The following is a 25805-nucleotide window of genomic DNA, read 5'->3' as shown; positions in this document are numbered from 1 at the left end:
CACGCCCGTTTCCATCCCTTTGTGCTGTGCTCCTGCCCAGTTTCTCATCCAAGTGCCAACCACTAGAAGGCGTGAGCTTCCAAGCTCATCCCCAGTAGGCTCTCAGCCCCCTGGGGGGGAGGGGGCCTCTGAGGATGGGATGTACAAAAATGAGCTCAGACCGCAGGAGGCTCAGGTCACAACAGTGACTCACCCTGAGTGGCAGTTGACAGAGTACTTTCACATCCTGCCGACCTCACGGCAGCCTGGAAGCCAGGTTGAGCTGCCGAATCTTCCCCACTTTACAGGGGAGGAGACTGAGGTTCAAGGGAGGAGTGATGTCCCCTAGCCAGTTGGTGGCCAAGCTTTGCAGTGGGGCCTGGTTTTCTGCCCTCCCCGGCTAGTGCCCACTGCCCCGCACAGAGCCCAGAGCGGGTGCTACATAAATATTTGAGTGAGTGAATGAGGGCCACAGGAGAGCCAGACTAGGGGTTAGCCCAGGGTGCAGCAGGAGTATCTCATCCGGCTTTGAGAGACACAGGAAGGCGTCTTGGATGAGGGCTGAGCACGCCGTGGCTGAGTGTTGAAGGCTTGGTAGGAGTTGCCCAGTCGAGGTAGAAAGGTCAGTCTGAGCAGCGGCTGAGCCCGAGAAGCAGAGTGACAGTGCTGGTTGTGGAGAGTGGGCGTGGCCAGCTGTGAGGAATGAGGCCGGCGCTCTCAGCGGGGACTTCGCTGGCCAGGGACGGGCTTGACCACTAGGACTTCTCAAGGTCCCTCCAGGGGCCAGGCCCTGAGGGCTTGCTGAGTCCTGTGGTCAACAGTGCCTGGTGGCCTTAGCTGACCAGCCGTCCTAGATCCCACGGAGAGGCCTGACCTGGGGCTGTTACGGGGACTTTTGGGGAAAGTTGAAATCCTGGTGAAAAAATGAGTGAGGATGCCTAGCAGGCTGGATGTGGATACCAAAGAACCACCTGCATTGTGTGGTCCTTCCGAAACCCTTTTTGGCAGAGACTGTGGCTGATGTGGCCACATCCCTGGGAGGATTTGGGAGAAGGCCGGACGTAAAGGGGAAGGGCCGAGGAAGCAAGCCCACGGACTTGCCTGTAGGAGTGACATGGAGAGTACGCAGGGGCCTTCCATCCCCAACAGGTTACCCGTCTGGGCCCAACGTGGGGAGGGACAGCTAGTGCCTCATGGTCAGTCCCCTGTATGTGTGCCTGGTGCCCCCAGGGCTTCAGCTCTGGCGCCACAGCTCTGAGCAGCGCATCAGAGACCCTGGCTCAGCACTGCTCCCGGAGACATGCCTCGTGCAACAGGTTCTCTGTGGTCAGTAGCCCTTCAGGAGGGTTTCCATTGTAGCAGGCCAGGTGAGAGGCAGAGATGCAGAAGTGAACACCATGGGAGAGCCTGGCACGGGCACAGCTAATTCTGAAACAAAACCATAGACACTAAGGACATGGGCTTTAGAACTGGGTCCACATATTCATTTATTAACTCAGCTGTCCGACTCTGGGCCAGGTGCCACTTCAGTCCTGGCTCCATTAAGTGACCGTGGAAGGGACTTGGCTTTTCCGTGCCTCAGTTTCCTCATCTGTAAAATACGTGTGATGTTAGCTCCTGAGTCATAGGGTTCTAAGATTAGATGAAAGAATGCATGTAGTAGAGCCCCTGATACACCAACTGGTAAGTGGCACACCCTCGATAAGACAGAATGTGGGTGAGGACATCACCGCCTGGATTGTACCCAAGGAAAGCAAACAGGGTTGCGGAAGACAGGGGGACGTTAATGTCCTTGGCAGGCTGTTGGGTTAGGAAGATGAAGCCTGGAGCCTGGCCACTGCCTTCCAACCTCTGAAGTGTTGTCAAGAGGCACGGGCACAGGGCACGGCCTTGTTCTCTGGTTTCAGGAGGCAGAGTTGTGGCCAATGAGGGGAAGCTACAGGGAGCCAGATTCTACTTCTCACCAGGAAGAAGGGTAGTGAGTTCCCCATCCTGGAGTAGTTCAAGCAGAGGTCAGCTGCGATTGTGGCAAAAATAGAAGAGGGGACGCAAGCCTCGGACGAGGAAGCACTTAGGATTCCACGCAAGACACCTCATTATTGTGATGACTAAAAATTTCAGAATTTGGAAAAGTATAAAGAAGTTTTAAAGGAGTTTTTAATCTCACCACGAAGAGGTAGCCTCTGTGTACATTTCAGTGGCATTCTTTCTACTGTTTTCCTCCATGTATGATGTATGTGAATGTGACTGTTTTTGCAGAATTGGGAAGATATTTTATCTTATTTATTTATTTGATATATATTTATGCATTTGTTTTTTGGCTGCGTCGGGTCTTGGTTGCAGCGTGCGGGCTTCTCTCTAGTTGTGGCGCGAGGGCTCCTGAGCTCGTGGGCTCTGTAGTTGTAGCGCGGGGGCTTAGTTGCCCCACGGCGTGTGGGATCTTAGTTCCCCGACCAGGGATCGAACCCGCGTCCCCTGCATTGGAAGGTGGATTCTTAACCACTGGACTGCCAGGGAAGTCCCTGGGAATATATTTTAAATGATTATATTCTAGTTACTTACTATTTTGTTGGGGGCGTTCTCCCATGTTAAATAGTCCGCGGAAATGTGATTTTTAATGGCCACCTAATGTCCTGTGGATGTTCTGTGGCTTATTGAACCAGTTTGGACACTTGGTTATTTACACTCCCCACTCCTACCCACCCTTGTGTTTTCCTCCTAAGCCGGGAGACTGTGCCTTTTTGTCAGAGGGGAGAGGTTGGGGGAGGGAGGGCCTCCAGGGAGAGATGTCATCTTGGCTGGGTTTTGAAGGTGAATGGGGGCCAGACACTGTGTCAGGGTGAATGGGGTACACAAGAGGCAGGGCCCCTGACACCTGGTCGGTAGGAGCAGGGCAAATCTGACCTTTGAACTTGCTTTGCTGAGGGTGGGACAGAGGGTCTACGAAAGGAAACTGCCTTTCCCTGGCACTGAGTCCTCTGTCCCAAACATTGTGGGGACGTTGCTGTGTATGTGGCCTCTGAGCTTTGCCCAACCCCCCAAATGATGCCCCCCCACACCGGAAAAATCATGCTAGTTAAAGTCAATACAGGCTTCCATATATATGACCTCTGACGACCTTGTGAGGTTCAGTGCCAGATTTCTATGTTATAAAGAGACACCTGTGCCCTGTGACGTGAAACCCATCAGAATAATTCCTAATAAACTCTTGCCTTGGACACACAACCTTTGGTAACACACTTTCTGCACATGTACATGTTTTTTAATTCTGTTCCTTTGTAGCTGAATTCCCAATCAGCTACCATAGGTCCCTGAGAGCCTGAGATGCCCCCAGGCACCTCAGGACTTCCACTGCTGCCTCAGTTGGGTGTTGAGTTTGGGGCCCATGCTTCACGTCATCACGTGTGTTTTTTTTATTATAAAAAGGGCCGAAAAGATAAAACTTCAAATTGTTCATCCGGAAACAGGATGCCATATAAGTCAAGATGGTGACACTCCTGGTAGGAGGGGCTGCCACTAGACATCTCAGTGTTCGTAGGTTGGCTAGTAAGCAAAGGTCTGAAAAAGAGTTCCAAGAGACCTCAGTGTAACATTCATGAGCATTCATGTTCAAAAACCAAACTTGGAAAAATTTGGGTAGCCCCAATAAAAGGAAGAGTCTGATGGATGGCCTGAGTCCTGGCTCTGACATCTCGGGGTGCACTTGGGTTTCCCTCCTCAAGGCCTGCACTTCGTCCTCTCAGTGTCCTCCGCCCTCAGAGCACTGTGAGCCACCCCGGATGACTGATCGACCAGGGACTGGGCCAGGAAGGGAGCAGGACCTGCAGGTGGGTGCAGGGGGAGCTCCCAGGGCCCCGCCCCAGGCAGAGAGAAGGAGAGAGAGAAAATGAGAAATTCCACCTATCTTTAGCATAGATAGATCTAAATCTATCCATCACCCGAAGACAAGCCATCGACTTCTCACCAAGTAAATGTGAATCCTTAAAAATCATTTATCTTGTGTCACTTTATTTTCAAATCTGAATCTTCCAGAACATCTAGGCCAAATGCCTCACAATACATCCATCCCACACCCATGCTTTCCCCCCAGATACATGATGTACAAACTGACCTACTTCCAGTTTTCCTTCACTCCCCAGCAGTGAAGTTCTTTTTCAGAGTGTACAACGAACCTTGTCATTTCTCCACCGCCCCGTGCAACCCTACCCCCTGCCCTCTCCTTGAGAAAACAGCTCTGACATCAGAAAAGTTATGTGTAATGGATTTTTTTATGTTTGTTTATTTGTGGCCGTGCCACGTGGCATGCGGGATCATAGTTCCCTGACCAGGGATCAAACCCGTACCCCCTACCGTGGAAGCACGGAGTCTTAACCACTGGACCGCCAGGGAAGTCCCTTTAATGGGTTGATTAGTGTCCCTACCCAAACTCATGTACACCCAGAACCTATGAGTATGACCTTATTTGAAACAGGGTTTTTGCCAATATAATCAGTCAAGATGAGGTCATACTGGATGATGGTGGGCCCTAATCCAAGGACTGGTGTCCTTGTAAGAAGAGGGAACTTTGGACACAGATACACGGGGAGAAGGCCATGTGATGACAGAAGCAGAGATTGGAGTCATGCAGCTCCAAGCCCAGGAACGCCAAGGATTGCTGACAAGCACTGGAAGCTGGGAGAGAGGGATGGAACAGAAACTCCCTCAGAGCCTCCAGCAGGACCCAACCCACCTGATACCTTGGTTTGGGACTTCTAGCCTTCAGAACTGGAAGAGAATAAACTTCTGTTGTTTTATTTTTTATTTTTATTTTATTTTTTTTTTTCGGTACGCGGGCCTCTCACTGTTGTGGCCTCTCCCATTGCGGAGCACAGGCTCCGGACGCGCAGGCTCAGCGGCCATGGCTCACGGGCCCAGCCGCTCCGCGGCATGTGGGATCTTCCCGGACCGGGGCACGAACCCGTGTCCCCTGCATCGGCAGGCGGACCCCCAACCATTCTGTTGTTTTAAGTCACCAACTTCGTGGTGATTTGTTACAGCAGCCCTAGGAAACATATATTTTAAGGTTAATTACTCCCCACCCTCTCTCACCCCTCCCCCACCTTGCCACCAGTAGAAATGGGCAGGAAGAGCCCAGTGCCTCCCCTTTGGAACCGTGGCTTGGCAGAAAGGTAGGGAGCACTGCAAACAAGGAGGTGCTTGGACAAGGCCCAAATGCTGTTGGACACCAGCTGCAGCATCTGCAGAGGAAAGCGCACTGGGCCAGGGGTCAGGAGTGGGTCCCACTCCTGCCTCTGTCACTAACTTGCTGTGTGATCTCAGCTGGTTCTGTCCCCGGGCCTTGATCTCCCCACCAGTAAAATGATCGCCATGGCTGCTTTTAGGTTCCAAGAGAGGTATTTATTCTGCCTGTTGTTCATTGTACGCAAGTCAAACGTGAGTACACTATTGTTTGAAAAATTCTAAGAATTTAGGCAAAACTGAAGCTCCCCCTCCTTGACTGCAGTAATTCTAGTCCTTTCTCTAGAGATGATGACTGATTGCCATCAGTGTGCGCTTTTCTAGGTAGTTTTTCCTGTGCATTTACGTACAGTAGAAATAGTTTATTTTGCCTATTCATGTTCTACCAAATGGCTTTCCACTCTTGTTGGTAAATTCCTACTTGTTTTTTTTTAAACATATGAGTGGCATTGCCTAGTGTTATATACCTTAGTGTATTGAGCTGGTGCCCCGTTGTGGATATGAGCCTGGTTTCCAGCGTTTCCCTGTTACAAGTGACCCTGCCCTTAGCACCCTGGAGGAGCCACCGTCCTCGCTAATGGGTGCCGGTCTCTGCTGGCTGTGCTATGGCAGGGGTGGGGGTGCTTGCCGCGTGTACCTTGCGAGGTGGCTGCTGGGCTCTGTCATCTGCTCCAGGCACTGCAGCCCCCCCTTTTACATCCTCTCCACAGGAGCTGCTCAAGAACAGAGGGTGGTATGAAGGGTTCAGGACCCCCCCCAGACCCTTCTGAGCAAGGGCCCCTCCTTCCTTGTCCTGCAGAGAAGCCCTCTCCGTGCAGGGGCTGACAGCTGAGTGTGTCCAACTGTCAGCTCTGCCATGCCTGGAGCCAGCGAGCGTGACAGGACTGATAGGGGATGAGGTGTCAGGGTGACCTCACTCTGCCCCTTGTTTCCAACCCACAGCATACCAAAACCAGAAGGACCCTGATGTATCCCATTGCCCAACTCCATGCCAGAGAGAGGAGGAAACAGAAGCCCAGAGAGGGGAGGGTGCTTCCCCACGGTCACACAGCAAGCAAGTAGCAAGTCAGGGGCCTGACTCTGGACTCTGACTGGGGAGTTTGCCATTGGGTTGCTGAGACAGGTGGATATCCAGCTGTGTATCTATGCCCTCAGCCCGTCCCTTCCCCCGCTGTGGCCACTGACACCGTTTTCTGTCCCACTCCTTCAGGGTCCTTCTGCCTGGCGGACTGACCCAAATGCTGGAGATGGTACCGAGTGCTCCTGCCAGCTCCAGGCGCTCTCAGGCGAGCAGAGCTGGCAGACCCCCTGGGAGGCTGATACAGGACAGGAAAAGGTGGGCTCTCGGGAGGAAGGAAGGGGATGTGGTATACTGGAAACCCTTTCCTAGGCCTCAGCCCCTCCATCTGTGAATGAGGGGTTGGGCCCTGCGCTCACTGTCTGCCATGGGTGGGCTCAGCAGGTGCGTGGGAGGGAAGTGGTTCTGTCCTCCCCTGAGATCTCTTTCGTCAGCTGGTCAGATGGGAGGGATGGAGGCCACATCCGCCCCTGACTTGGTGTGTCCTAGGGGCATTGCAGTTATTCAGAGAATAGGCGGGGCCTCCTGACACAGCTGAGAGGTACTGGCTGGTGCTCCTACCTTTCATTCGGTTGCGTGGTCACGTCGGTATGTCCCCAGGCAGGCACTGGCTGATGCTGACGCCGTCATGTGTAAAATGAACAAGTTGAAGTAAATCTTTGGCGTCCCTGGCCGCGTGAAAGTGAAATCACATTCAGGCATTGCTTTGGCAAAATACTTCTGCCCATCTTAGAGATGGGGAAGCTGAGGCCTGTGGTTATGGTGTTCTTACATCCGAGGCTCTGTAGTTTGGGTGTGAACGCTAACATTTCTCAACAGCCCTGAATATTTTGGTCCTGCCTCTCCCCCACCCGAAGTCCTGGAGGGGCCCCTTGGGCCTCCGCCTCCACAGGCCTCCGCCGCCACCTCCTTCCTGCCTCTACCCTCAGCCAATGGGCTCTGCTGTGGTTGTTCAGATCCCGAAACCAGTGGTGGTGCCAGGGGCCCCACCCACGCTGAGTTCTGACACCGGAAAGCAGCTCTGATACTGCAGAGGGTTGTGACATGAGTCCCTTGAGGCTCAGAATCCCCTAATCGTTTGGCTACTTGGATCAATCTGGCGCATGCACGAAGGACGCGGAAGGGGCTCCGCCTCGAGTCTGGATTCCCTTTAGGGCTCTGCTCCCTGCTTTGTGGCCTCTGACAAGCACTGCTCACCTCCCCTCTGGGCCTCAATTTTTCCATCTGGAAATAGGAGGTGAGGATTGGAATAAACTGTCTCCAGGGGCCCTTCCATCCCTGTCTTCTGGGTCCCAGTAAGCCTTCCTCAGCTTACTGGGTGTGACAGTAAGGTGGGTGTGACAGAACTATGCGGCCACGGGAAGCCAGGGCTGTGGTTTATGGGGATGGCAGAGGAGCTTGGTGAACTCTTAAGGGTCCTTTGATTACTAAATTCTGGAAGCTAAGCAGGATTAATGAGGCCATAAATCACACCGTTCAATCAGAAATACACAATGCCTAAAGGCCCATGAAGAAGATGGAGTGATGGTCCCTAAAGCAAGGTTAGACCAAGTGTCTTCAGGAAAGGCCGAGCCAGCCTCAGGGCTTGGCTTCCATCCTAGCGGGATTCCCAAGGGAAGGAATAGCTGGGAAGTTTCTATCCAAGTTGCTTCTGCCTTCCTCATTCTTTCCTGATGAGGCTCGGAATTTGAGGGAAGTGAGGGGTCTATCCTGGACACTTCAGTATGAGACTATGAAAATTCACCCCAAAGTACTGCAACCTGAATAATACTCAACAGAGCCCCCTGGGACTCTGTTAACGTTGGTGGGTTTTACGTACCGCCTGCACTAGCTAAACACTTGATGCTTACCAGAGGTCTTTACTTGTTGAACATCAGAGATATTTTATAGAATTATTGATGGTTGGAGTTGAGGGCCCTCTGAGATCACTCAGTCAGTCCAACCTGCAAAATGAAGTTTGCCTCTTCTTGTATGCTACCAGTGACAGAGAGCTCACTACCACCACCCCACCCTCCAATAAGGCAGCCTCTCTCTATTTGGAACAGTTCTGAGATTCTTCATATTGTACTTGAAACTTCTAGTCCTTGGACACCATCTTGCCCTTCAAGGCTGTGGACTACACACTAGCAGCTTCTACCTCATGGCAGTCCTGCAGAGGTTTGAAGACGGAGTCCAGAGTTTTTTCTTTTTGTTTTTGTTTTTTGCCTATTCTCGAGGCTGATCAACTATTGTTAACAGTCCCTCCTGTCACTTGGTTTGAATCTCCTACCACATCCTGTCAGCTACTCTTGCACACCTTCCATTCGGTCAGTTTACCCTCCAAAATGCAAGCATATTCGAGAGGGTCTCACCAGGCCCAGTCCGAGCTTACCTGGTTTCCTCATGGCTCTGGGCCCTGTCCTCATGCTCTGCCTGGACCCTGTCTGCTTTCGGAGCCATGTTCTACCGCGGACCAGGTTTGCTTCTGGTTGACCCCAGAGCAGAGCTCTGGTCTGCTTGACAGCAAGGAGCTGGGCCCCCGAACGGTGCATGTCACCAAGATAGAGGGGCCCTGTTTCCAGCCCTCTTAGTTGAAGGGCTGCCCTGGAGCCCAGAAGGACTGAGGAGAACGTCTGTTCCAACCCTGACCCATCACAGATAGGTCCAGAGAGGGGACAGCACTTCCCTCAAGTCACACAGTGAAGCTGGAACCTGGGTCTCCTGGCCTCTCTCCCAGTCCTGGGTTCTCCCTCTAACCCGTGCTGCCAGCTGCCACCTCATAGCTTTCTTCGCCCAAGTTTCCATTGACACAGGAAGCTGCCATTCCTCTTCCAGAGCTCAGACCGGATGCCCCTCCCAGTCTGAGGCCTGCCTCACTCTGCTTTTGGAAGGGAAAATTTTTGTGGCCCCCTCCCAGCTCCTGTCCTCTCCCACTGCAGGGTGAACTCTGCTGCATGACCTCTGAGGAGGAAGTAGCCAAGGCCCCACCGTGGGAATTTTCCATGCAGTAGTTGCTTATCGATTCCCGCTCAGCTCTGGGCTGTGTGTCCTCAGGCTTTGGCGAGCCTCAAAATCACCTGGATGGGTTGGTAGATCAGAGCTTCCCAGCACACACACACCACCCTCGGATGCTGTAGGTCTAGAACTGGGCCTGGGAGCTGTGTTAAGCAAGGACTTCAGGTGGTTCTAATACAGGAGACCCTCTATTAGGCCTGGAAATTCCTAGAAATATTGTTCTGGGCATCATAACAGATACTGGGGCAAATCCAAAGTCAATTTCAAAAATGGTCCCTGTCCTCAGGGAGCCCCTTGGACTAGCAGAAGTACAGGTAACTGGGTAGCTACTCACATAGGTGTCTGAACAGACCCTGGAGCGTAGCGCTGACAGGAGCTAACTCAGCCCTGGGGAGAGACCAAGTAGAAATAATAGATGAGCGGGGCCTGGAGGCCTGAGAAATTATTGACCATGTGTCATGCTGGGATGGTCTTGAACACACAGTTGTGCATCTTGTGGCCAGGAGCACAGTAGGTTGTTTTGGTTTGGTTTTGGCCTAGCAAATTGGTCAACATGAAAAAAAAAATTTTTAATTAAAGAAAAAAAAAGACACTAGTCCATGTAGACAAGGTTGCAGTGAAACTGGCCTTCTGTGTGTTATTAGTGGGTGAGTTAATTGATAGAACTTTCTGGAGAGTAGAGCCAGTAATTTTATTTTATTATTATTATTTTTTAATCTTATATTTCTTTTTTTTAAAATTTTATTTATTTTTGGCTGCATTGGGTCTTCATTGCTGCACACGGGCTTTCTCTAGTTGAGGCGAGCGGGGGCTACTCTTCATTGCGGTGCCCGGGCTTCTCATTATGGTGACTTCTCTTGTTGCAGAGCACAGGCGGAGCCAGTAATTTTAGATGTGTGAAAAATTTTATAAATCAGTATGTTCTCTAAAGCATGATTTGGAAATTAAAAAATGGAAATAATGTATATATTCAACAGTGGATTTTTTTTTTTTTGGCTGTGCCATGTGGCATGTGGGATCTTAGTTCCCCAACCAGGGATCGAACCTGTGCTCCCTGCATTGGGAGCGCGGAGTCTTAACCACTGGACCACCAGGGAAGTCCCTCAACTTTTTTTCCCTCAATGTGAAAAAACAAAGATGTGGATTTTTTTTCACATCTGGATTTATGTTTATTCACATGTGGGAGGGAATAACATTTTACAGTTAGATCACAAATATCAGAAAGCTACTCAAAGTGGGAGCTTCATAGAAATGTTAGAGAGTGGAAGGAGATACATGAAGGCATTATTTTTTTTAAAAAGCAAATTCTTTGCGGTCAACATATTCTTGCAAACTATTTTGAAAATGAAACACTCAATTAGATATTGAGTAATAATTAATGATTTAAAACCAGTGGAGGTTGTATGGATTAAAAAACCATTCAACTGTGGTTTATTGATTAAATGATTAAATTCACCTGTAAGGATGTCATACTCAAGTCATTAAAATTAATATATTTACAGAATATTTAATGCCATGTAGTAAATGCTCATATTTGAAAAAGTAAGAAAGTATAATATTCCAATAATGAATAAATATGTATTATTTATTACCACTATAATTGGAAGAAGATGTTTACCAATATTTAAATATCAAGAAAATGGAGAGGAGAACAGTAGAGTGTGGACAGATTATGAGTGTTGAATGTCATTCTGAGGGAGTTATCCTGGGGGCAGGGGTACCATCAGGATCTGGAGACTCAAGCACAAGGCCATGTCCTGCCTAAGGTCTGGAAGCTGTTAGTGGAGAAGAGTTTTCCACCTTCTGTGGTGGTTATTTGGGAGAAGACAGTTTCTCATGAGCTTTATGAACTTTTTTCAGGCAACCTGAGGCCAGTGGCAGCCCAGAAGATCTAGGAAAGCGCTGTGCGTCTTTGCTCTTGCCGTGCTTTTCAAACATAACGTGATAACTGTCATAATGCCATGTTTGAGATCTTAGAATATGCCAGACGTTATAGGTGCCTTATCTCATCTAATCCTTAAAATAACCTCCTGAGGAAACCAAGGCTTGGAGAGGCCATGTAGTCACACAGTGTTGGATTTAGTATTTGAATCCAGATCTGGGTGATTTTAGACTCCCACAGTTCTTAACCATACTGTTCTGGTCTCTACTGTTCTGAGACCTTGTTCTTATGCTGATTTTGACATCGAGGTCCCGTTAGACGGTGTCTTACCTCCCCAGCTCCAGTTTCCTCCCTTGTAATAACCCTTGCCTCTCAGTGCGGTTGAGAGGATCTGAAATCAGACACTCAGAGTTTGAACGCCATGGGCGTCGTTGGGTGAAACTAAGACCTCCTCACCTCCACTTCACAAAGGAGGAAGTGGGAGCCCGGAGGAGGAAGGAGACTTGTCCAAATTTGTGGAAAAGCCAAGACTGGAATTCTGGAAATCTCACTCTCATAAAAACGTTGACCAGATTAGCGTAACGAGTGGTGGCAACAGGGACAAGACAACCGTTGGTGTTTATCTCCCTCCTTCCTCCGGCCCAGGGTGGAGAGGCTGCCTCCTGTCATTTCCCCAGAATCCTGTGTTGACAGCTTGTGCCTGGGCCAGGCGTCCCCTCTCCCATGGGCAGGAGGGCGGAGACTTCACAGGGTGGGTGGAGGGAGGGTGACAGGCGTGCCAGCCACTGAGCAGATGTGGGGACCAGGGCCTGGGGGAAGCACTGTGCCTTGCTCAGTTTGCTGGGATTTCACGCAGCACCAGGCCCTGTGCCAGGCACTGTGGGGCAGGAGCAGAATGTTCTAGAAGCCTTCCCTTCTCTTCCTTCCTCAACCGGAAGTATGCTTTCTAGCAGCATTTCATTCATTCTCAAGTTCAGGAAATTGTTAATAATTTTTATTTTAGCAATCTATTATTACAGAAAAAAGTAAAGCTTTTCCTTCACAATGATAATTCACAATTGAATGCTTTCATAGCCTTTTCACAGGCTGACTTATTGAAGTGATTTTGAAAATGGGGCCTAGGGACTTACCTGGTGGCGCAGTGGTTAAGAATCCGCCTGCCAATGCAGGGGTCACGGGTTTGAGCCCCGGTCTGGGAAAATCCCACATGCTGTGGAGCAACTAAGCCTATGCACCACAACTACTAAAGCCCACGCACCTAGAGCCCGTGCTCTGCAACAAGAGAAGCCACTGCAATGAGAAGCCCGCACACTGCAACAAAGAGTAGCCCCCGCTCACCGCAACCAGAGAAAGCCCGCATGCAGCAACGAAGACCCAACGCAGCCAAAAATAAATAAATTTTAATTAATAAAAATTAAATGGGGCCTAGAATATCTTTTTTTTTAAATCAGAACACTTTTTCAAGGTATAGTTGAGAAGTAACATATTAATTTCAGGTGTACAGCCTAAGGATTCAATATTTATGTACATTGTGAAATGATCACAATAAGTCTAGCTAACATCCTAGAGCATTTTGAAAAGTATACAAAATAGCTTAAATTTTTTTTCTGCCCCAGATCCTGGTCCAGTGGCCAGTGCCAGACTTTGACCAACTTTTCACCTCTCTGGGGTGAAATGAGAAAATGAAAGGTGTGAATGTGTGTGTAACGTTGAGTAAGATGTGACTTCACCTTTCCTGGAAGAACTATCTTGAGCTTTCCTTAATATACTTTGGAAGGTTAAAATGTCTTCTGTTTTATGAAATGATAGTGATAGTCTGCAAATAATTTCTGTCAGCAGCCTTTCTTGTCAACCCATATCAATTCTCCTATTTCAAAATATTATTTATGAACACTGAAATCTGGGAGCCACTGACACGGCCTTGTGGTACAGAAGGCCCTTTTGCCTCAGTTCTCTCCTATGATCAGATTCAACCCACACTGGCCAAGGTTGGTTACAGTGCCCACTAGGTATGGCTCAAATCCTTGACTCTGCCGGTTGTCCCCTGCTTTACCTTGATGGGCTCCTCACCTGCCTCAGCCTTGTCATCTTTAAATTGGGGGGCATTCGTATTTCCCAGGGTCCTTCTAAAGATTACCTGAGATAGTATAGATAAGACAGCATAGTGCCTGGTACATCCTGGCTGCAGTATCTCACCCCCATCTGTCACGTTAAGTACTGCTGTCTCCTTATAGTTGGGGAAACAGCCCTTCTAGCAGAGAAGAAGCATAGTAAAACATGGCACGAACTTTGATGCTCTGCTTTCAATACAGGGAAGTTGGCTGGAAGTTGTGGTAGCCGCAAGCCCCGAGAGGGAAGGGGAATTGTCTCTGAACTGGGGGTTAGGAAGTTTTAGGACACCTAAAGGCCATAACTGGGGTGAGGGTAATAGCAGAAGGTCTGGCCAAGTCCCTAGAGAAGGAAGATAAGGGCAGAGAGGGGCCCATGGTTGGTGGCCAAGCCAAATCACAAGAATCGAAGGAGAGACCAACCAGCATCAAACTCCCCGCGGAGGGTTTCCCTGGCCAAGATGAGAAATTCTGCTCTGAGAACCCTTTCCCCACAAAGGGAGTGCTGCCTCGGCATGGTGAGGAAGGAAGCCTAAGTGAACTGGGCCTAGAGCCGGGTTTGGCACGACTGGAATTCCTGTCTTGCCTTTAGAAGAATCTTACCATAGCATCCATCCTCACACTGACCTCCTACCTTCTTCTTTCATCCTCATTATTGTCTCATCTCTTCCAGAGGTGCCAAGGACCAGATCAGCCTCCCAAACCAGAGCTGCAGGAACTGGGTCCCCTCAATGGTGACACAGGTGAGTAGGCAGCCCTGTAAATGCCCTCCCTGACATCTATGAGATTTCCTACTTTATAATCAGCAGACATGATATGGCTATTTAATTATCTCACAAGATTTTACTTAGGTTACATTAATAGGAGTATCATGTCTAAAATCAGGGAGGTGATAGTTCTTCCCTGTTCCTGACTATTCATACCACACCTGGAGTGCTGAGTTTATTTCTGGAAAATACATCTTCAGAGGAATCCAGAACAATTGGAGAGAGTACAATGGAGAAAGATGAGGCTGGTGAGGAATCTGGAAACCATGTCTTGAAGGAACAGTTAAAGAAACAGAGGATGTTGCAATAAAACACAACAGTTCTCTCCAAGTGACTGAAGTGTCCTCATGGAGAAGAAAGATGAGGCTTGTTCAGTGACCCAGAGATCAGTACTAGGGCCTCAGTGTAGCAGAAACAGGCTGGCAGAATTCAGTTTAATCTCAAAGGATTTTTCATGCGGTTGTTGGTTTAACATCATCAGAGGTCCTTCCTAATAGGATGAGCTCTCCATCTCTGAAAGTGTTTCATGAACACCTGGAGGCTGTCAGGGATATTGTAGATGAAGTTCAAGTACCAGATAAGCAACTGGGTCAGAATTCAGAGGTTCTCCAATCTGAATGTACATAAGAATTACCTGGGGTGGGTGATTTTCAAAAGTACAGATTCTGGGGCCTCACCACAGGCCAACTAAATAAGGATCTCTGGGAGCGGGGCTGAAGACTCTGCATTGTTAGGGATGATAAATCTTTTTAATAAGCTTCTCCCCAGTTGGGGCCAGTCTGGTACTGCTGACCAACGTTTGGGACCCCGAGCCAGATGATTTATGAGAGCTGATCATGACCACCGCCTCCGCCCAGGACCCAGGGCTCAGACTTCCTATCTGATGGACTGACCACAGCCTCTTTCCTCACATTTCTCGTCATATCTTGTACCCAACCTGGCCTATGAAGTTCTGTAGTAATATTACTACTACATTTCCTTTTATTTATTTATTTATTTATGGCTGTGTTGGGTCTTCATTGCTGCTCACGGGCTTTCTCTAGTTGCAGTGAGCAGGGGCTACTCTTCGTCGCAGTGAGCTGGATTCTCATTGCAATGGCCTCTCTTGTTTCAGAGCATGGGCTCTAGGTGCGCAGGCTTCAGTAGTTGTGGCACGTGGGCTCAGTAGTTGTGGCTCGCAGGCTCTAGAGCACAGGCTCAGTAGTTGTGGCGCACACGGACTTTGTTGCTCCGTGGCATGTGGGATCTTCCCGGACCAGGGATCGAACCCGTGTCCCCTGCATTGGCAGGAGGATTCTTAACCACTGTGCCACCAGGGAAGTCCCTATTACTACTATATTTATAATAATGCTAACAATGCTAGTATTAGCCTCCAATGCTTGTCATGAGCACCGAGGAATATTTAGAGAACATTTAGTGAACAATGAAGAGTACTGATTGATCACCTCCAAATGCCTGGCACTACACTTAGTGCTTTTTAAAATTCATTCATTTGTTGTATTTTTTAGATTCTACATATAAGTGGTAACATACAGTATTGGCCTTTCTCTGACTTAGTGCACTAAGCATAATACCCTCTAGGTCCATCCATGTTGTTGCAAATGGCAGAATTTCATCCTTTTTTATGGCTGAGTAATACTCCTTTACACGTATATACTGCATCTACTTTATCCATTCATGTGTTGATGGACACTTAGGTTGCTTCCACGTGTTGGCTGTTGTACAATTACTGCTTGTTATGCATAAGCTGGTAGAACAAGGTGGTAGTTCAGAATGTCTGCTGTGGAATCACATCGTGTAGGTTCACAGTCCTTTATCCCGATTGTGAACTGGGTAATCTTGCGCAGGTTGCATGATTTCTTTGTCCCTCAGTTCCCTCATCCGTGACATGGGGATAATCACAGTGCCCACCACTCTGGGTGGTTGTGAGGATTCAGTGAGTAATACCTGTGAGATACTTGGGACAGAGCTGGGCGTGTTTCTGAGCATGGTAAGCGCTCTTTATTGTTTACCTGCTGTTGTTATTTTTATCGCCATTGTTCTCTGACTTAACTATCTCAATAGCCCCATGAGGTAGGTATTATCATTATCCTGATTTAATTGAAGCCCCGAGAGGGTGGGTCCCTGCCTTAGGTGAGACCCAGAGCCTGTTGGACTCAGAGTGGCATCACCAGGCCTGTTTGGGGGTTTCCTGTTTGCGTCTCCTCACTGTTCACAGCAGCCTCTCTGCCCCCCGCTTCGGGGGATGCTGAAGGTGAGGGGTCACACACTCAGACACAGGGTCCAGCAGGTAACGTGTGTGACCAAGTGGCCCCTTACACGCGTCCTCTGTGAGCAAAGGGCAGAGCCACATCCTGGACGGAGGGGAAGGCAGCTGCCCCTCAGCCCAGCTCCTGCTTCGACACTAAGGCACACACCGCCACTTCTTTGACTTCTTCAAGATAAGTTGGAAATCTGTCGTATTAAGTAGAATCTGCCAGTTATTAAGCGTCAGCCACTATTTGTTTTTAATTTAGATATTGGGTAGAGCAGCGTCCCCAACCTTTTTGGTACCAGGGACCGTTTTCGTGGAAGACAATTTTTCCAAGGACTGGGGCATGACGGGGGCGGGGGGGATGGTTTTGAGATGACTCAAGTGCATTACTTTTATTGTGCACTTTATTTCTATTATTATTACATCAGCTCTGTTTCCGATCATCGGGCATTAGATCCCGGCGGTTGGGGACCCCTGGGGTAGAGCAAATAGCACCTTTATGGGCTGAACATGTCCCGTGAATTACCGGCTCTGCTATAGATCCCAGGGGCAAAATGAGACCCCTGGCTTCTGCACTTTATGAAGGAGGGTCTCCAAAGCCAGGGAGATTTAAGGAGCTGCCTCTGGAGGTTGACCCCCGAGCTGAGACCATTCTTGAGGAGGAGACAGGCTCCCCAGCCCTTACACCCTCTCTGCTGGGCCTGGTCCCAGCCTCTGCTCTGTGATTGTTTTTTTCCTCCCTCACCTATAGCCACAACTGTCCATCTCTGTACATCTGAGGAGGCTGGGCAGCACCAGAAGGCTCTCACCAGAATTCTCCAGCAACACGAAGAGGACAAGAAGAAATGGGCACAGAAGGTAAGGCCCAGCCCCTCTCTTTTCCTCCTGCTCTGCTGACCATGTTAAATCCCAGAGCGAGGCCATCTTTTGTTCTTATTGTTGGTGTGAGTATCTCTTACTTGTTTTGCCGGGAAGAGAGTCCTTTATCTGTTGAACAAATATTTGTAACTGCTGGCATATAATTCATTATATTCATTCTATGCAATAAAAGGTGGGGAAACACTAACGTAACAAAGGGCTTCCTGCCCTCAGTGGCATCAGGATTAGAAGATTCCAAAATCCCTTTCCACCTGGTAAATCTCTGGGAACCCCCTTCTAAGCCCTAAAGAGGGCAAAGTCAGCCACACCTGCTATGTCTTGGAGGCCTTGTGCCCTCTCTGGGCACATGTCCTTCCCATCACTCCGATCAGCGGGTAGGACTCTGATCACCAACCTCCAAAAGGCTCCAGTGTCGGTGAGTGAATAAGTGAGGCTGCCCTGAACCTACTCAATCTCATCCTGCTCTGGACCCTCCGCCCCCAGGTGGAGAAGGAGAGGGAACTAGAGCTTGGAGAGAAACTGAATGAACAGCGAAGAGTCCTGGAGGGAGAGCACGCGGAGGCCCTGAGAGGTAAGGACAAGATGCACTTGGGAGGGTGTGGAACGGACTCCTTCTGTTCCACCAGCTGAGTTCACACGGGACTCCCACTGTCCCCTCCCTCCCAGCTCTGGTCCATAAGCATTTGGTCACTTCAGGGCTGGAGTTTGCAGCGTCCTTCGACTTGTCCTTTCAGGCATGTAAAATCTGCCCCATCCTTTGTTTTACCTTAGTTGAGAGGTGTTTTTCCTTTCCATTTTAAAAGCAATTTGTATTCATTACAGGACATTTGGAAAACCTTGACAAATAGGAGAATTTAAAAATATCTGTTTTCCTTCCCCACAGTGCTGACGGCTCTTACAATGTATGGTTAGGTTGATTATTTTTTTCAAGTAACTTTCTTTCCTTTTACATGTGATGTGCTCATCAAAGAAAATTTAGAATGTATGGATTAAACAAAAACATCTTACAGCATAATGGTTGGATCTCAGACTCTGCAAATGGTCTCTGGGTTTGAATCCCAGCTTCACCATTTACCAGCTGTGTAACCTTGAAGAAGTTAGTTAACCCTTGTTCATAGGGTCTTTATGAGAATCAAACAATTTAATTTATAGTTAGTTAGATAGATAGATAGATAGATAGGTAGATGAAGGAATCTAGAACAGGTCCTGATAGTTCACAAGATACTTAGCAAGTATTTATTAGTATATTTTTATTACTGAGAAAATTAAAATTGTGTATAATTCCACCCAGAACTAATCACTGCTACCCCTTTGATATAGATCCCTTTTACTTCCTTTGTGTGTATTTACCTAGAATATATATCTGTGCGCACACACACACTTTGGGGGGAGGAGATAAATGGATTTTTTCACTTTGAACTGTATTAACATCTTGTCATTAAACTCCTGTAGCACAGTTTTAGTAACTACGTAGCATTCCGGTGTGTACCTTTGCTCATTTAACTGAGCCCCTCTGGTTAGGCATTTCGGCAGTTTCAAACTTTTGCCATTGTTTATAATAGCAGTGATTCTTACACGGTGAACCTCATTTTGTAAAATCTTTGCCACACTCATGATTTTATTATTAGAATAACATCCTAGTAGGGCTGGTATGGCAAAGTTTATGTACATATATCTTTTAGTTTGGTAAAATACACCTAAGATTTACCATTAGTGACATTTACTCCATTCACAGTGCCCTGCAACCATCACCACTGTCCACTTCCAGAACTCTCTCATCCTAAAGGCAAACCCCATACCCACTAAGCAGTCACTCCCAAACCCCACCCTCACCCTTCCAACCCCCCAGCAACTATCACTCTGCTCTGAGTCTCATGGCTGTGCCACTGCGGACACTCATGTAAGTGGAATCATACAACCCCTGCATCTGGCTTCCTTCACCCAGCATAACACTTCCAAGGCTCATCCATGCCGCAGTGTGCATTTGCACTCCATTCCTTTTTCTCCCCCCATTTTTAAAATTATTCCATTCCTTCTTGTGGCTGAATAATATCCCATTGCCTGGGCACCCCACACTCTCTTATCCATTCATCAGCTGATGGATGCCTGGGCTATGAACCAGTGCCACCAGGACAAGCGCCTGCTTGAACACCTGCTTTCAGTTCCCCTGGGTGTACGCTTAGGAGTAGAACTGCTGGGTCCCATGGTAATTCTATGCTTAACTTTTTGAGAAACCACCAAACTGTTTTCCACAGTGGCTGCACCACTTTTCAGTTCCAACATCATTGCACAAGGGTTCCAATTGCACCACATCCTTGCCAACACTTGTTAGTTTCCACTGTTGTTGCTATTATTATTATTGCCATCCTAGTGAGTGCAAAGTGGTATCTCATCATGGTTTTGATTTGCATTTCCCTAATGACTAATTTTTCTGAGCATCTTTTCATGTGCATGTTGGCCATTTGTATAGCTTCTTTGGGGAAGGTTATCTAGATTTTTTTTTTTTTTTTTTGCTGTACGCGGGCCTCTCACTGTTGTGGCCTCTCCCGCTGCGGAGCACAGGCTCCGGACGCGCAGGCCCAGCGGCCATGGCTCACGGGTCCAGCCGCTCCGCGGCATGTGGGATCTTCCTGGACCGGGGCCCAAACCCGTGTCCCCTGCATCGGCAGGCGGATTCTCAACCACTGCGCCACCAGGGAAGCCCTATCTAGATTTTTGATGCTATTGAAATTGACCTTGAAAATGTTAAGCCAGTATTTCTTTAATCGTCAGTATTTGTATGACTTTCCCCCAGAGTTATTTATCTTTTTAAAAACACAGTTAAGATTATTTTATATGTAAAATTTTATATCTTGTTCTTTTTATTTAACACTGTATCAAACATGTTTCCAAGTAATTCTTCTGCTACTAAAATGTAAAATCTAGACCACTGCATACATGGTTTTCCTTATTTCCTGTGAGTCTATACATATAGATTTTTAACTATTGTAAGTAACACTGCACTAAACGTGTTTTGCGTAAAGATGTGCCCACATTTTACATTATATCCTTAGATTCCCAGAAATGGAATAACTAGAACAGAGGTCTGAACAATTTTAAGAATCTTGAAACATATTGCAACATTAGCGCAATTTTGAAATAGAATTGAAGCCCTTGCCCTGGGAATTTGAAGGGTTGCACTTTAATACTAATACACCCCGTGAAACTGGGTCTGTCACTGGACCTTAGTTCACTTTCTGTATCTCTAAAACCTACCTTGAATCTCCTTTCAGTATGTGTATCTCTAAAATCTTCCTTCCCTCCCTCTCAAGGCTATTATGGGAAAAGAACTTTCTTCTCCAAGCAGAGCATTGCTTTGATATTAATTTTAGCATTGTAAATATATTGATAAGAAAATTTTCCTACTGTAACAACCCCAGAGGGGAAGGGACTGCCTGTCTCGAGTTCTTCCCATCAGTCAGAATTCTTTCATACTTACTTTTAAATTGCTTGGCACCAATTAGGTGCTGCCTAAGTGTGTATTAAATGAATGACTAAAAGCACAGCAAGGGGGAAGTATAACTGGGAGAGGCTAGTGGTGGTTATTCACATTTGATAACCTTGTTGTCTTTTATTTTCTATTTTTGTTTTTGTTTTTTAATTATTATACATTAAAATTGACTTTCTTATATACAGTTTCATAAACTTTAACACATGTGTAGATTCGTACAACCATCACCATAATCCAATATAGAACAGTTCCATCACCCCCAAAACACTCTCTCAGGCTGCCCATTTGTATTCACATCTTCTCCTACCCCAACCCCTGACAACCACTGATCTGTTCTCCACCACTATGGTTTTGTCTTTTTGAGGCTGTTAGAGAAACAAAATAATATAATATAATTTTTAACATTGTCTTCTTTCCCTCATCATGATGCCTTTGAGAGTCATCCAAGTGGCTGGGTATATCAATAGTACCTTCTTTTTCATGGCTGAGCTGTGATCTAGTGTTCACTCATCCCCTTGTCCCTGGGGGGACAGGTCGTTTCCAACTTGAGGCAATTATGAATGGAGCTCTTCTAAACATTCGTGTACAGGTCTCTGTGTGTTCTTAAGTTTCTTGGGTAAACACCTAGGAGTGGAATGGATATGATAAATGTATGTTCAGCTTTATGACAAATGACTAAACTGCTTTCCTAAGGGACCATCATTTTACATTCCCATCAGTGATGGATGAGTTCCACTGTTCCTTTTCACCAACACTTGTCAATACTTTTTATTTTTTGCTGTTCTAATAAATAAGCATGATGACTCACTGTGGGTGTAATTTGCATTTCAGTAATGACTAATCATGTAGAACATCTCTTCTTGTGTTTGTTTGCTGTCTGTATAACTTCTTTGGTAAAATGTCTGTTCAAATCCTTTGCCCATTTTAATTAACTTGTTTGTTCTTACTGTAGAGTTTTGTGTTTTTTTTAACATCTTTATTGGAGTATAATTGCTTTACAATGGTGTGTTAGTTTCTGCTTTATAACAAAGTGAATCAGTTATACATATACATATGTTCCCATATCTCTTCCCTCTTGCGTCTCCCTCCCACCCCTCTAGGTGGTCACAAACCACGGAGCTGATCTCCCTGTGCTATGTGGCTGCTTCCCACTAGCTATCTATTTTACGTTTGGTAGCGTATATATGTCCATGCCACTCTCTCACTTTGTCACAGCTTACCCTTCCCCCTCCCCATATCCTCAAGTCCATTCTCTAGTAGATCTGTGTCTTTGTTCCCGTCTTACCCCTAGGTTCTTCATGACCTTTTTTTTTTTTCTTAGATTCCATATATATGTGTTAGCATACGGTATTTGTTTTTCTCTGACTTACTTCACTCTGTATGACAGACTCTAGGTCCATCCACCTCACTACAAATATCTCATATTGTTTCCTTTTATGGCTGAGTAATATTCCATTGTATATATGTGCCACATCTTCTTTACCCATTCATCTGATGATGGACACTTAGGTTGTTTCCATCTCCGGGCTATTGTAAATAGAGCTGCAATGAACATTTTGGTACATGACTCTCTTTGAATTATGGTTTTCTCAGGGTATATGACCAGTAGTGGGATTGCTGGGTCGTATGGTAGTTCTATTTTTAGTTTTTTAAGGAACCTCCATACTGTTCTCACAGTGGCTTTATCAATTTACATTCCCACCAACAGTGCAAGAGGGTTCCCTTTTCTCCACACCCTCTCCAGCATTTATTGTTTCTAGATTTTTTGATGATGGCCATTCTGACCGGTGTGAGTTGATACCTCACTGTAGTTTTGATTTGCATTTCTCTAATGATTAATGATGTTGAGCATTCTTTCATGTGTTTGTTGGCAATCTGTATATCTTCTTTGGAGAAATGTCTGTTTAGGTCTTCTGCCCATTTTTGGATTGGGTTGTTTGCTTTTTTGTTATTGAGCTGCATGAGCTGCTTGTAAATCTTGGAGATTAATCCTTTGTCAGTTGCTTCATTTGCAAATATTTTCTCCTATTCTGAGGGTTGTCTTTTGGTTTTGTTTATGGTTTCCTTTGCTGTGCAAAAGCTTTGAAGTTTCATTAGGTTCCATTTGTTTATTTTTGTTTTTATTTCCATTTCTCTAGGAAGTGGGTCAAAAAGGATCTTGCTGTGATTTATGTCATAGAGTGTTCTGCCTACGCTTTCCTCTAAGAGTTTGATAGTGTCTGGCCTTCCATTTAGGTCTTTAATTCATTTTGAGTTTATTTTTGTGTATGCTGTTAGGGAGTGTTCTAATTTCATAAACATTTGTGTACAGGTCTCTGTGTGTTCTTAAGTTTCTTGCGTAAACACCTAGGAGTGGAATGGATATGATAAATATATGTTCAGCTTTATGACAAATGACTAAACTGCTTTCCTAAGGGACCATCATTTTACATTCCCATCAGTGATGGATGAGTTCCACTGTTCCTTTTCACCAACACTTGTCAATACTTTTTATTTTTTGCTGTTCTAATAAATAAGCATGATGACTCACTGTGGGTGTAATCTGCATTTCAGTAATGACTAATCATGTAGAACATCTCTTCATGTGTTTATTTGCTGTCTGTATAACCTCTTTGGTAAAATGCCTGTTCAAATCCTTTGCCCATTTTAAGTAGCTTGTTTGTTCTTACTGTAGAGTTTTGAGAGATATTTATATATTTTGGTTACAAGTCCTCTGTATTTGCAAATATTTTCTCCTAGTCTGTGTGGGTGTTTTGGTTTTGTTTTGTTTTGTTTTCTTTTTCATTCTCTTAATGGCTTTCACAAAGCAAAGCTTTAACTTTGATAAATTCCACAGTTATTTTTTCTTTTATCAGTTATGCTTTTGGTGTCATATCTAAGAACTCTTTGCTGAACTCTAGGTAACAAAGATCTTCTATGTTTTCTCCCAAAAGTTATATGGTTTTAAGTTTTACATTTAGATCTATGATCCATATAATCATGTGATTTTTCTTTATACTGTCAACATGGTAGATTGCATTGATTTGAGTTTTCAAATTTTGGACTTGTGTTACAAAACCCCACTTGGTCTTTTTATATATTGCTGAATTTGATTTGCTAATATTTTACTGAAGATGTTTGTTTCTATGTTCATAAGGGCTACTGGTCTGTAGTTTTTTCTTGTACCATGTGTCTGGTTTTAGTATCAGGGTAAAGCTTGCCTCATGGAATGAGTTGGGAAATGCTCCTTCCTCTTCTATCTCTAAAAGAGATTGTATAGAGTTGGTCCTATATCATTTTTAAATATTCAGTAGAATTTGTCAGAGAAACCTAAAGATTTAAACAGATACTTGACCAAAGAGGATATACAGACAGCAAATAAACACAAGAAAAGATGGGCTTGGACATTTCCTTTCCAGAAAGTATTTAAGTACAGATTTAACTTCAATAGTTAGAGGAATGTCCAGGTTATGTATTTTTTCTTGGATGAGTTTTGCAAGTTTGTAGTTTTTCAGTAATTGGTACTCTTTATCTAAGTTGTCAAGTTTATGTGCATAGGAATTGTTCATAGTGGTCCCTTAGTATTGTTTTAAATATCTTCTGTATCTATAATGCTATCCCCTCTTAAGTTTCTGTAATTGGTAATCTGTGCATTTAATTTTTTTTCTCTGTCAGTCTTGCTTGAGGTTTATCGATTTTATTAATCCTTTCCAAAAATCAGCTTTCGGTTTCATTGATTTCTTTTTCCTATTTTTCTATTTTCAATCTCACTGACTTCTCGTTTTATTTCCTTCCTCCTGCTTGCTTGCTTTGTATCTAGTTAGCTCTTTTTTTTTTCTAGTTTCTTAAACTAGAAGTTTATTGATTTGAGACCTATCTCCTTTTCTAACATAAGCACTTGGTGCTATAAATTTCCCCCTCAGCACTGCATTATCTGCATCCTACAAATTGATGTTTTATATTTTTATTTTTGTTCAGTTCAAAATATATTCAGGGGAGATTACCTTGAGACTTCCTCTTTGGCTCACTGAATATTTAGAAGTGTATTTCCTTCCAAGTGTTTGGACATTTTCCAGTTCTCTTTTTGTTACTGGTTTCCAGTTTGATTCCATTATGGTCAGAGAACACAGTTTGTATTTCATTTCTTTTATAATATTTTTCAGCTTGTTTTATGATTCAGGATATGGTCTATCTTGTGAAAGTTTCATGTGCACTTGGAAAGAATGTGTATTGAGTATTTTATAAATGAATCAATTAAAACAAGTCACTGACAGTATTGTTCAGTTTATATTTTTACTCTCTGTCTGCCTTTTCTATCGAATACTGAGGAGTGTTGACATCTTCAAATGTAATTGTGTATTTGTTTCTCCTTTCAGTTCTGTCAGTTTTTGCTTCATGTAATTTGAAGAATGACTGTTCATGTATAAATATTTAAGGTTTGTTATGTCTTCCTGGAGAATGGACCCCTTTATCATGATGTAGTGTACGTCTTCATCCCTGAGAATCTACCTTATTCTTTTTTTTTTTAATTTAATTTACTTATTTTTTTGTTGTGCCAGGTCTTAGTCGCAGCAGGAGGGCTCTTTAGTTGCGGCTCACCAGCTCCTTAGTTGTAGCTCGCAGGCTCCTTAGTTGCGGCATGCATGTGAGATCTAGTTCCCTGACCAGGGATCAAACCTGCATCCCTTGCAGTGGGAGGTGGATTCTTAACCACTGCACCACCAGGGAAGACCCGAGAATCTTCCTTATTTTTAAATGTTTCTTTTCCACTCTTACTTTTAACCCACCTATGACATTTAACGTAGGTTTTTGTAGGGACCCTGGTGGTCCAGTGGTTACAACTCTGTGCTTTCACTGCTGAGGGCATGGGTTCGATCCCTGGTCGGGGAACTAAGATCCTGTGAGCCTCACGGCACGGCCAAAAACAAACAAAAAAAGTAGGTGTTATATCATGTCAATAGCACATAGTTGGGGTTTCTTTTATTTGGAGTGTTTAGGCAGTTTAATGTTGTTATTGATATGGATGTTGTTTTGGTGTTTGTCTTCTGTTTGTTCTGTTTTTTATCCTCTATTTTCCCTTCCCTGCTTTCTTCTGGAGTATCTGAACATTTTTTAGTATTCCTTTTTAACTTACCTATTCTCTCTTTTTTTTTTTTT

The 25805-nt window shown here is 45.7% G+C and overlaps 1 protein-coding gene across 4 annotated transcripts in view; it reads left to right on the top strand.

The window, feature by feature from the left end:
• The window catches only part of CCDC69 (coiled-coil domain containing 69), a 37401-nt gene that overhangs the window by 2234 nt on the left and 9362 nt on the right, over positions 1 to 25805 (top strand). The window contains exons 1-5 of one of the 4 annotated variants that reach the window (XM_082652488.1): positions 5178 to 5412; positions 6428 to 6553; positions 13953 to 14022; positions 17052 to 17158; positions 17663 to 17750. In XM_082652488.1, coding sequence (XP_082508614.1) covers positions 5338 to 5412; positions 6428 to 6553; positions 13953 to 14022; positions 17052 to 17158; positions 17663 to 17750 — 466 coding nt within the window. In that variant the 5' untranslated portion in view covers positions 5178 to 5337. Of the gene's footprint in view, positions 1 to 5177; positions 5413 to 6427; positions 6554 to 13952; positions 14023 to 17051; positions 17159 to 17662; positions 17751 to 25805 lie in introns of those variants that run through there. The other 3 variants (XM_082652489.1, XM_082652490.1, XM_082652491.1) reach the window with 3 other exon arrangements.

The sequence above is a fragment of the Grampus griseus genome, assembly GCF_964374135.1.
Source record: "Grampus griseus genome assembly, chromosome: 3".
NCBI classification, from domain to species: domain Eukaryota; kingdom Metazoa; phylum Chordata; class Mammalia; order Artiodactyla; family Delphinidae; genus Grampus; species Grampus griseus.
This window is presented reverse-complemented; position numbering and strand designations above follow the sequence as displayed.